This window comes from Dermacentor silvarum, chromosome 8 (genome assembly GCF_013339745.2).
Source record: "Dermacentor silvarum isolate Dsil-2018 chromosome 8, BIME_Dsil_1.4, whole genome shotgun sequence".
Classification (NCBI taxonomy): Eukaryota; Metazoa; Arthropoda; class Arachnida; order Ixodida; family Ixodidae; genus Dermacentor; species Dermacentor silvarum.
In genome coordinates, this window is record NC_051161.1 from 4117055 (window position 1) to 4129470 (window position 12416).

Below are 12416 nucleotides of genomic sequence, written 5' to 3' on the forward strand. Positions count from 1 at the left end.
AAAGAAGTGTATGCAGAAAGCAAGATTTCTGCATTTCGATTTTGCAGACAACTGGACAGTCACGCTACTAGACGAAATTCCGTCCATCACTGGAGTAAAAGTCAAGTCACCATATTCACCTTTGTAGCCACGACCCAGAAAGGGGCGCACAGTTTTGCTGTCATAAGCGATGACATGTGCCATGACTCGGCCCATGCATGCTACGCCTTGGCTAAGGTGCACAAATGGCTTGAAGAGCACATCGCAGTGTATGCTCATATTACTCATGTCAATGACGGTGCTGCTGCTCATTTCAAGAACGGGTATGCATCAGCCAAGTGGTTATTCTGCGCTACTGTACAGGGGAACACAGAAAAATGCCTGCAATGGAGTCAGAGGCATTGTGAAGCACCAGGCAATGCTACACAACCTTCGAAATCCTGCTTCATCTGCCATCAACTGTGCTTCTGATGTGGTGCAAGTTTGGACTCCTAAGCTACCATAGGTTACATTAATTTACGCTTCAAAAGCTGCTATTGAAGGCAAGAGAATGGGTTGTGGTTCCTGCAAGGCCTGGTATTCAGTCTTGGCATATGTGGGAGTGCAAGCGCACCCACAGCTCCGAACTGCAGTTCTTCGTGGCAAGAAAAGTTGCTTCGGATAAGCAACTTTTTCGGCAAAGAAATCGAATGTCACATGTTCTTAAAAAGGTGCAAGACCAGATTAATAAAATACAACCCCATGGCAACAGTATCGTCAGCCTTCTTCCTCGGCCACACTGGCATACAACATGCACAATTGTGCGGGTAAAAAAGGTTGCAACCCATACAGGACAGCAACACTTGTTGGCAGCATTATATTTGAACAATGAATATTACGTTGAATGGGTTCTTGCATAGCTCAACAAATCAGAACACACGAAATGCGTGTTGTGGCCGCTAGGCTGAGTGTGGTCGCATTTGACGCATTGTAACTTGTTCGTTACTCAAATAATGCAACTTTTTTTTGTGCACAGTGGTAGACAACGTCCTTGACTTGAACCAGAGTGATTTTATAAAAAATAAAAATGGCCTTTTTCAGAAAAGTATTTTCAAATTTTGATGTTTTTGGCAAACTACGATATAACGATGCTTGACAAAGTAACGAAAATTATTTTGAAAGACTGTGAACATTTAAAGGTTCATTTGCACCGAGTTTCATTATCCTCACTTTAATTAGTCTAGAGCAATAAATGCCTGAATTACAGGTATTTTGGTCCGTTCACTATGTTAGTGATTTTTTTTCTCAAAGTTCCTTTTGTAGCCAAGTGCAATAAAATACTGATAAGGTAGCATTTTACTTGTTCTTTGTGGGAAAAAAATATTGTGATTTGAGAAGTTGTGGGTTCTTGGCGTCTCAGAGGAGACCAACCACCGCGAGTTCGAGCTGAGCAAGCCACAGGGCCGCGTCAGCCGTCGCCTCCAGCAGCCGTCGCCTCCAGAGTTCGAGCTGAGCAAGCCACAGGGCCGCGTCAGCCGTCGCCTTGCAGCCTATGAGCTCGCGCGCGAGCTCAGAGGCTGCAAGGGGCTACCGAGCGACGCACGCAAAAACACAGTAAAGCCCTGAGTTGACGGAAACTGTTTATTGAATCCGTCGGCACCAGCACTGCACAAACGCCTGCGCGGCGGGGAACCAAAGGGGGGACGCGCCAGGAGGAAAATACAATAACTGGCGCCTATAGCACGTCGCGGCGAGAGCACAGGCTCAAGCTGGGACATACCGCTAGGAAAAGTCCCGGTGGCTATGCTACTTGCTCTGGCGATAACCAATGGGTCAACTCGCGAGAGCTCGGGCAACCTCCTTCGGCTTGGCCTTTCGGCAAGTGCGGCTCGGTGTGGTACGACCTTGCACGAGCACTAGGCACCACTCGTCGGCTTAGCGTCGGGAAAGGATCACCACAAAGTACGCGCTCCCGGCACGGGCAAAGGCACCGTGCGCGAGCTCCAGTCCTAGTCATCACAAAGGTGTCAGCGGACGACCGCGGGAACTGGTTAGCGCAGCGCCACCGCGGGAACCGGTTAGGCGGCGCGGGCGGGGGAATGAAGGCGAGGGATGGCAGAACAGGTGAAGCCTGCGCAATAGCGCCGGCGCCTCCCTCAATCCCCACAAAGTATATCATTGTGTTTCTATGTGCGCTCAAAGTTCAGAAATCGCAAAACTGATGGAAAAGCGTTTTCGACGGCAAAAATTTGTGCTTATTTTTTTCAGGCTAACTAAATATTTTTTTGACAAAACTAAGTTCAGAATCATTGTTCTAGGCCCAAAACCTGCACCTAAAGTAAATTTCATCAAAATCGGGAATGGTGACCAGGACCACCTGTTCGTTGTTATCTGGATTCACCCATATGGTCATGTGCATATGCGTAAATAAACCTGTGAAGTTCGGCTGGGAGTACTTGAAAATATTGACATTGGGGGAGAGGTGGAGTTGTAAAACCAAAGAACTCCGGAATTAGTTCCTCCAGACTTGGCAGGTATAAGTTGGTTCATGTTCCTGAGTCTCAGACTCGGAAACATGAATGAAAATACAGTGAAAGCTCAATGATACGAATCTCACGGGGTCACGAAAAATATTCGTATTAGCCGAAATTCGTATCATCGAAACAATTAAAACTACAGTCAATTGTCATCTAATTGAGGCTTGACTAACCACAGCCCACACAAAGACACCCCTGAAGGAAATGCACACTCAAAACAGTGTTGTGTGTGTGTGTGTGCTTTTCTGACATGGAGCGTTTTGTACACTGTTCTTTGTCATACATGAATCACAAACTCACCCACACTTGAACCATAGTACAGTAAAAGCTCGATGATACGAATCTCACGGGGTCACGAAAAATATTCGTATTAGCCGAAATTCGTATCATCGAAACACAATTAAAACTACTGTCGAATCTCGATAATTCGAACTCGAAGGGGCCCGAAAATTTGTTCGAATTAAAAGGACGTATTTTTGAAGTATTCGTGCACCATAGCACGATGCGCGAACGGTGCGAGTCGTGAAATATCGCGGCGAGCAAGCGCATAGCAAGCGCGGGCCACGAAACTGCCCAGGCCGGCTAACGGTCGCTTCCCGATAACGGTAGAAAACGAAGCTTCAGGGAGCGGGCGGCGCCGGCACACGGGTGTGCCCGTGTGCGCGGAGACCGTCGAAGGGGAGGGAGGAGGGCGGCAGGGAAGCGGATTTGGCCGCGTCAACTCCGCCGCTTTTGTGGCTCCTCTCGCCCTCCCTCCCTCCCTCTCAACTCCCTCGTAGCTTTCTCGCCTTCGACTCCGTGCGCTCCCGCCGCTGTGCTGGCGCCAGCTTATTTTAGCCGCTCCCTGAAGTTTCGTTTTCTGCCATTATCGGGAAGCGAGCGTTTGCGGGCGTGGGCAGTTTCGTTGGCCCGACTGCGCCCTCTGCGTTGCTGCCGCAGCGTGCAAGGTCAACATGTGACTAGAAAATAGAGGAAGCATAGAGGAGAAGGGTTCACTGCCATTTTATCTGCGTGGCTGAGACGTCGGCACTAGTGTGTGCTAGAATAGGGTTGTCTAGAACACACTAGTCGTGTGCACGTACACGCTTGTTCCGGCGCGATGCAGAAACGGCGACCTTGCAATTTGAGAGTGGATGAAATTTCCGCCGCGGGTTCTTTTTTTTTCCCCCGTTCCTTCGCGCGCGGCATTGAGGGGTCTCTTCTGAGCTTTTGCTCTACGGCGGTGTCGGAGCAATGCCGGTCGGAGGCGCCGCCGCGTGATTTGGCGCGCTGCTAAGAGCATTGTCGGTGCGCGGTATGTTCGAAATAAGTGTGTTCGAATTAACGAGATTCGACTGTAGCTAAATTAAAGAGTCAGAGGTGAACTCACTCAGGCACATGTACGCAAAAAGCATTTAATTCTTGAAGAAAAAGTCTCTAATGTCCTTCTATCTCGGTAGACAACCCTATCTCGGTAGACATAGCTCGCTGCGACTAGGTAAAATGGCGCAAACACAAAGAACGCGGCCCGAAGCACAGCAGCCACTCCGTCTGATGGGCGGCCGCCGAAAAGGAGGAAAAGTACAAAAGCGCCACCGCTTCAAACTCCTCGCGCCCAGTCGCGGAGTCTGCGCTGTCCGGCGCCGCATCCGCGCCTCTGCACCAAAAGAGAACGGGAGAAAGCGCGTGACTGCGCGCTGTTCTCTTTCGCGGCTGTCGGTGGGGCGGCGTTTATTCGTATCAACCGACGCAGGCCGGAAATCGATTCGTAACAACTCTTCTCTAGCACGTTGCAAAGTATTGGGGCTCAGCCGGGACCACAGAAAAATTCGTATCATCCGGAAATTCGTATTAGCCGTGATCGTATCATCGAGCTTTTACTGTAAGTGGGCGGCTAAAGGGCACAAGTAAAGGGCACACAAAATGGACAAAGAGTGAAGAAAGTACATGGTAATTGAAACTGTAAATAGACAACCAATAGTCATCGTAAAGAAAGTGAGAGAAACAAGAGACAGTTAATTGGATGCAAAGAATGGAAACAAAAGAAATTGGAAGGGAAATTCTTTACGATAACACAAAGGGCAGGGCCTTGCAATTTGAGGCTCAAGCCGGTTGCCTAAGGACAAAAACATACCGGAGCAAATGTTCGGAACTAGATCAGGCATCTGTATGCTGCAGCTGAAATCCAGAGACCACTCGGCACATCCTAGTTCAATGCGAAGGGATTCACCCAGTGATTGGTGATAACTCACCCATAGCTATCGTACACCTTCCAGAAGCGCTTGGGTTTTAAGTGAACCAAAGCGTCAACCGGTCAGCTGTCGAGATAAGCAAGAGACGTTTAGAGTATTGGTGAAAAAAAAAAAATGCAGAGACGAAATCGATGTGACCGGATCTCTTGCAGTTATAGGTAGGGGTACACGGTACATTTTGAAGGAAAAAAATTGCAGTTTCGCCCGAAAGGCAAAGCATCAATTGTGATAGCAAATTAGTAGAGAGCTATATGGAGTAAGGATAGTAGTTTTATTGGCTGTATAAACTTGGACACATTCGCTTACTAACTGAATTAACAAGCATGGTGTCAGTGTGCACACGCAAACATGAATAGATCACACTTGATGACCGCACACAACCGCTGTCAAAACGCTGGCGGGAGCAAGCGCACCAGCAGCAGTGAGCGAAGGTTCGTGCGGTCTATCGCTTCAACGGAAACTAAGCGGCGAAAGCACAGTGCATGCAAAATTAGGAGCCGTGTTGCAGATCGCTTTCAAGACACGGTTTGCGCGACCGCCCGCCGCCACGCGAAGTACAGGTACGCAGTTGCTCGCAGAGCAGAAGCCGCACCCCCTCCTTCCCACGCTGCCTTCCCATTTTCCTCCTTTGGCCTGTGAGATTCCAGTTACCCTTGCGCCTGGTCGCAATATACGCATTTGGTGCCGCAGCTAAAAGTCACCTCCCCTCGCTCCCTCCCACCCTCCCATCCTCCCACGGCCTTTCGCGCAATGGAAGACGTCGCGTTTGCTCTCTGCGTGCGGTGACGGCGATGGCAGAAATCCGCTTGGAGTGTCCATATAATTGCTGTCGCAATAAAAATGTTCGGCCCTTACAGCTCATGGAGATGGTTGACTGGCGAAGCTGAAAAGGGGCGGCCGCGGTGTATGTCTTAAGGTTTATCACGCGGGTATACTAAAGTGTTTTTGAACTATGTTGTGCATTCATGTGCCACTTTACGCGCGACTTTATGCTGAGCTATGAAGACATGGACACGTTTGGCGTTGGCGGCATGGCAGCGGAGTGCGGACTCCCGGCGCTGTTCGCGGCTCCGTTCTTAGTACACGAGCTGCTCCTCGGGAGAACACATGACACGTGGCTGTACCATTGTGATGTCGGATAGAATGACTTGCACGCGCACCGCTGCAAGAGAGAAAGGACATCACCAACCGCGTAGCCAATTGCATGCGAGACGTTCCCTTTCTCCTTGCTTCCTCACACATGGCACGTGTGCAGTCCCCACCGACACTGCGAGGGTGTGTGAACAGAGCGGTCCACTGTTAACCGGAGCGCATGACCTCTGCTCGGCGCCACCGCGGGCCAGCGGCTGCAACGAGTTTCGCGCAGGCGTAGTGAGCGTTATGGGTGGTGCTCTTTTGTCTGCTACCCTGTGCTGCTGCGCTTTGGATAGTAGCGAAGCAAGCCAATCGCGCCTTTTAAATGTTGGCAGGTGACTGTGCGGTCGCACACTGACAGCCAAGCGTTGCAAAGCTGAAAGGAAATTAGACGAGGCAAAATATTAACTAGCAGATATTTTTGCTGTTTCAACTTACAAGACTAACTAGACAATTTTGTTTTACGGACGTCTCTTTGTGACACAGCTTTATTAAAGAATATTTCTCCGTGTGTAGTGCCCGTCTCATTTGTGCTAATGCATATTTGAGTCGCTGCAGTGCGTAGGCTGATCAAAATATCCACAGGTGCCTTTAAAGAGCATATTACTTAATAGAGAGCTATCACTCGAGCTATCGTTGAATCATTGGAATCGACGCACACAGTGAAAAATTTTTGAAGCGTATGAAACGAGAAAGCAAACAAAAGAAGGCATTGTCAATGCCGCCGGGACAAGTAAGGCATGGCTGGCGCCAGGAGGTCTAAGGTGTTAGTGAGAAAAAATAACTAAGGTAACTTCGCGACACCACACCCCTGCAGAAAACAGCTACGCCTGTGAGCGAGCTAGCTTTACTTCTACATGGCTGCTACCACTGGTACATGCAAAAAATACTTTTGAAGAATGCTGGCGGCCATATTATGACAGGGTGATGGCAACAGGGCCATCACCCTGTCAGCAAGGCGTGATGCAGAAATCTGAGGGGTAGGCCAAGACATCCGGAGATCTCCCGTAGATCTGCACCTGGGTGCTTGGATGATAGCTTAGCCAGTTTCTTCTCTGGTGCCTGATACTCCCTGCCATTTGCTTTGCAGAATGCCACACGGATTCTTCGTGCCCTCTTTGACATGGTGCTAAGGGCTGGTGGCGCTATTATGGCAGGCCGCATGCTGACCCTGTGCAAGGTTGTTGAGCGACAGACGTGGCACTTTGAGACACCCCTGAAACAGTTCTCGGAGCTCAACTACAGTGTGCTGAGAAACCTTGAGGAGAAAGACATGAGCCTGGAACAAATAAAGGACCTCGGTGGCAAGGACATTGGTGAGGGTTCAAGGCTGTACTTGTTTATTTTCTGTCTGACTGAAAGTTGGAAACTGGCTGGTATAAAGTGTCAACGAAGCTGTTTTACTAGTACCTGTGCATGTTGCTTCCATGAGTCTGTTACTGCTGAGCGGGGTGATGAAGATGTTATTTGTTAAAGCAGATCTTTCTTTGCCTCTTTTCTCGATTTTTGCTTGTCTCTCATCCCAAGTAGGTTGTGTACTAGTCCGGAACTATTGCCCATGGGCACACTTTTATTCTGCCAAATAAAGTAATATGTGTATGTGTATATATATATATATATATATATATATCATACTTCTGCTCATTTAACCCTAGTTAACTCAATTTCTTGATTAACTCAATCCCCTCTGAAGGTCCCGGCTGCACCCATACATTTCTATGGGGAAAGCTCTTGTTTTTATTTTTGTTTTTTTTTTGTTATCCTGATAATGGCCTTTTGGCCTTTGCCAGATAATTGTAACTAGAAACCGGATTTTAGGCAAATGCCTTTTTTGTTCCTTGCGCTCCTATCGCCCCACTTTGATATATGAGCATGAATTAGAGGTTAAGAAGGGCTCTTATAGTGTTTTTACAGTGCCTATAAATGCCTATTTTGGCGTTTGTGCCTAAATGCCTATTAATGCCTATTTTCAATATTGGCGCCTACGTGAACACTATTTAGCCTCAAGTTTCGCTTTCGAGTGCAGTTAGAGACTGTTATTCATGTTACCGGGCAACATTGACTGTTCGGAACTCTATGGGGTTCAACCTAGTCCTCTAGTTCAACCAACTCCCGGAAAACAACCGCTGTTACGTTCGGCGACCAGCGGGGGCAGCGATCTTGGAAGCGTCTCCTGATTGCCTGCGACTAATCGCTTCGGGAGGCTGAAAAGCCGTCCCGCCGGGAAAAGATCAGCGGCGACACCATGTCTCTACACCTTACAAAGAGTACGTGTCTCGACACTATAGGAAGAGGAGACTCTTGGAAAAGTAGACGCGTTCTCACGGCCGCTCGACAGACCAGCTGGCCCATTCCAGGAACAGAGGCGTCAGTTCAAGTCAGGTGCAAAGCCACCTGTCTACGAGTGTCCGCTCCTTTATGTGGGGGAGTGAGCAGTGTGGGCCCGAGGGCACTTCTCCGAATGTGGTCGGAAAACGAAGGCGCCGGGGGATTATGCGCACCCTCGCCCTCAACGCAGACCATCGGTGACTCTCGACGCTCCGATTAGAGGATGGTGGGACCGCAGCTTCGACAGAGGGGTTTTAAGAGACTTTGGTGGGCCATCGAGAGTGCTCTCCCATCTGCAGAGTGCTCTCCCATCTGCCCTGAGATGTAGCCAGTGCTTCGATGTAGTATGCTTCGATCCAGTCATGTTAGACTGAGACGTAACGTCTCGTACTCCTACTTCCCTTGTAAATAATGTAAATAAACCCTGTACTCTTCTCAATGAGAACGTGTTCCTCCTGTCAACAATGTCTTCAGCGTGGATGAGGCGGACGACAGCATGGGCCAGCTACCACTTTGGATATGCCCGACTCCAACTCTTACAACTGCTGGCGAGGCCACGGCCTCAACTCCTACAACTGGTAACAGCGGCGGCGTAGGCTAGAGAGCGACCCGCAGTTTGATGTTGAACTCGGATAGACCACAATACTCCCAGCTGCCAACAACTGGTTAGCAGTGGTTGGATTTACCTCACGGATCTTGGGATGGACGTGGTGACCGACCGGTATCCTGATCAAGTTGGAAGCGACTTGGGAATGACCACCTCTTGCAACTGACTGGATACGGCGGAGAAGGACTGGTGATATTATGCTGCTTCTGTGGGTAAGCGTTTGGTTTTGGCTGTAAGATTTACCAGGCTTTAATTTCTCTGTGTTTGTAGAATTGAATCGCTGGGGATCTTTTACTTGTATTCTGATTTGGAATTCTGATTTGCGTGTGTATCAGAGCAAGTATTGTGTGACAGCAGAGCCAAAGCTTAAAAGTAGCGACCATGGTACTGTTGAGTTTGACGAGAGCTGGACTGTTCTGGTTGTGTGAAGAGCTCGAGGTAGACGTAGAGGAGGGCTTAGCGGAAGCAGAAATTTGAAAAACCATTCTCCAAAGTGACAATGATTTGTATATCATCGAGCATCTCGGTAACAAAATTCTAAGCAAAATACAGAAACAGGAACCAATTAGGCAGGAACAAGAAAAAATTAGACAGGAACAGGAAGAAAAGAGGCAGGAATTGAAAAGAATATTGCAGGAGAAATGCAGTCCAGAAGAAACGGAAGCAAGCAGGGAGTATGTAGCATCGGTGGAGAGACACATTGGATGTTTGGAGCAGTCAATCGAAGACAGACAACGGAGGCTTGAGAAATCTGTAAGTTGGAGGCAGCGAAAGTAGGAGGAAGTCGCTAGCAGGGTTTTTGCAAGAGCCGAAGAGGTTAGTACTTCTGACGCTAGCAGCGAGTTCAAAGATGAACTTAAAGTGTTAGCTGCTAACATTGCCTTAGTGGCGAAAAAGGCCGTTGAAGGCCGTAGTGAGAGCGACGAGGTGCTGTGCCGACAGAGCACTGTAGAGACAGCTAGGCCAGCTGTGAATGAATTGGCACAGTCACCGTGTGTGGGCGTCGCAGAAATTGTGAGCGAGGTCGTTAACGAAGAACAGGGCACTGCTGACCCGACAGACACGAGCACCCAGGTCGAGTCAGGGCTGCTTGCCGATGTGCAGTGCGAGCTGGACGAGGCAGTTGTGGGCAGTTCGGAGGATTGCGAGCTTCGTTGCTCAAAGGAAAACAGCTGCATGGTTCAGGGATCGGTAAAGCTGTCTGCCAGTCTAGATTGCCAAAAGAGGGATGATTTAGGCACGAATCATTTGGACTGTGCGGGTCAGACAGCGATCGAGACCGACGAGCTGTGTGCCGATGCACAGCGTGAGCTGGACAATGCAGTAGAGGGCAGTTCGCAGGAGTGCAAGTTGCGTAGCTTCAATAAAGACAGCTGCATTGTTCCAGAGTTGGTCGAGCTGTCCGCCAGTCGCTTCAAAGAAGGAGATGATTTAATAGTAAATCACTCAGACTAAACACTCAAATCACTCAAAATTTTAGGGGTCAAAATTTGCAGACCCCAGTTGAGCGGCTTATTTTGAAATTGTGGTATGAGGCCTGGTGAATTAAACAGCTGATTCCGGGCGTTTGCACTCTGAGTGGTACTGTATTGCCGGGAGCGACTCTTCCATGCCGGTTGTTGTGAGATGGTTGGGGGCATTCCGAGTTGGCAGTTGTTGCAGAATGCCAAGCCATCTTCTTGGTCACCAGCCATTCTCTACCTGACCAGCGGTTGTTAGCTCTGGCCGGTCGAGATTTTCCGGGCCGCGGAGGAGCTGTTACGTTTGGCGACTAGCGGGGGCAGCGATCTTGGAAGCGCCTCCTGATTGCCTGCGACTAATCACTTCGGGAGGCTGAAAAGCCGTCCCGCCGGGAAAAGATCAGCGGCGACACCATGTCTCTACACCTTACAAAGAGTACGTGTCTCGACACTATAGGAAGAGGAGACTCTTGGAAAAGTAGACATGTTCTCGCGGCCGCTCGACAGACCAGCTGGCCCATTCCAGGAATAGAGGCGTCAGTTCAAGCCAGGCGCGACGCCACCTGTCTATGAGTGTCCCCTCCTTTATGTGGGGGAGTGAGCAATGTGGGCCCGAGGGCACTTCTCCGAATGTGGTCGGAAAACGAATGCGCCGGGGGATTATGCGCACCCTCGCCCTAAACGCAGACCATCGGTGACTCTCGACGCTCCGATTGGAAGATGGTGGGACCGCAGCTTCGACAGAGGGGTTTTAAGAGACTTTGGCAGGCCATCGAGAGTGCTCTCCCATCTGCAGAGTGCTCTCCCATCTGCCGGGAGATGTAGCCAGTGCTTCGATGTAGTATGCTTCGATCCAGTCATGTTAGACTGAGACGTAACGTCTCGTACTGCTACTTCCCTTGTAAATAATGTAAATCAACCCTGTACTCTTCGTTCTCGATGAGAACCTGTTCCTCCCTTCAAGTCCGTCCTCAAAAAGGAACACCGCTAGCAGCAGTAGTGAAATGGGACGCACCGGCCAGCATACGCCGCCGCGCTGAGATGGCACGAGCGGTTGGTGAATCCGAAACCATGGAGAGCCAGCTGTCAGGGGAAAGGAGAGTGAAGAGCAAAAGAAGAAAGGAAAATGTGATGTGCACGCGGCTTTTGTTTGTAATTTATTTTTAAGGTGTTCATCACTGTCGAGCGTTCATTCTCAGCGTACAAGATCATTCTCGCTGACAAAGGCACAATTTTGAATCCAAAAATCTGGAGATGGTGGCAGTTTGCTATCGTTTCCACAACCTTCACTTTGACTACGTTCTGCGTGCTCTCCAAACAGATTTCTTCAAACATGTGCACTTGAAATGGGGGGAAGTGTATTTGGCAGTGTTGGGACATCTTGCCTGTACAATTTGGATAATGTCATTGTATATGAGCAAATGGCCAGAGTTGTACCTAACAGTCCTCATGTAAGAACATGTTAATTTCTTACTGAACCGTAGTCTCTCTTGCATTTATTATTTGTCTGTTTTTATTGTGTGTTAATTTAATTGCGGTCAGACATAAGGTAGCGCGTTTTAATTAGTGTTCGCAGCTTTCAAGTATTCTTTTTCATGCCTAATTCACTATATGTGACGCTCTTATACAGTGGCCATTGAACATGAATATGAGCAATGTGCTTGTTGAATTAAGCCAATTGATCGTCATTAGTCCAGCAGTTTTATGGGACAATTGCACGGCTATATTTAACTGTTGGTGCCTTTGTGCCATCATAATCAATAACATTTCTTCTTTTCCTGTCGTAGATACAGGTCGCGCACGTCTTCATTTGAAATTATCTGCATTTATGTAAAAATTTATTGTGCCTATATTTACGACGTTGGAGACCTGAAACATTGTTTTTCCTGCCTGTTTTTGGCGCCTAAAACGCGCTTTTTTATTGCCTAACCATTCGGCCTCTAATTATAACTTGAATAGTCAGTACACACACACCTGACCTCAGAGGCGACCCCAATAGCTCTAGCGTTTGCTTTAGCAGTGCTTAGGTTAGGGGCAACTGAGGCATTAACGATGCGTTATCTCCCATTTAAAATGCCGATTTTGGGCCTACCTTTGGCATTTTTCACAGCGAAAACGTTGGCTCACAATGAATAATTGCCGCGTTTACCCATTTCTAATG

The 12416-nt window shown here is 48.8% G+C and overlaps 1 protein-coding gene across 5 annotated transcripts in view; it reads left to right on the forward strand.

Annotated features, from left to right (window-relative positions):
- Positions 1-12416, forward strand: part of LOC119460525 (activating signal cointegrator 1 complex subunit 3) — a 418279-nt gene that overhangs the window by 221844 nt on the left and 184019 nt on the right. For all 5 annotated transcript variants that reach the window (XM_049655120.1, XM_049655118.1, XM_049655119.1 and 2 more), the window contains one exon: positions 6951-7176. In XM_049655120.1, the coding sequence (XP_049511077.1) occupies positions 6951-7176 (226 nt within the window). The remainder of the gene's footprint in view (positions 1-6950; positions 7177-12416) is intronic.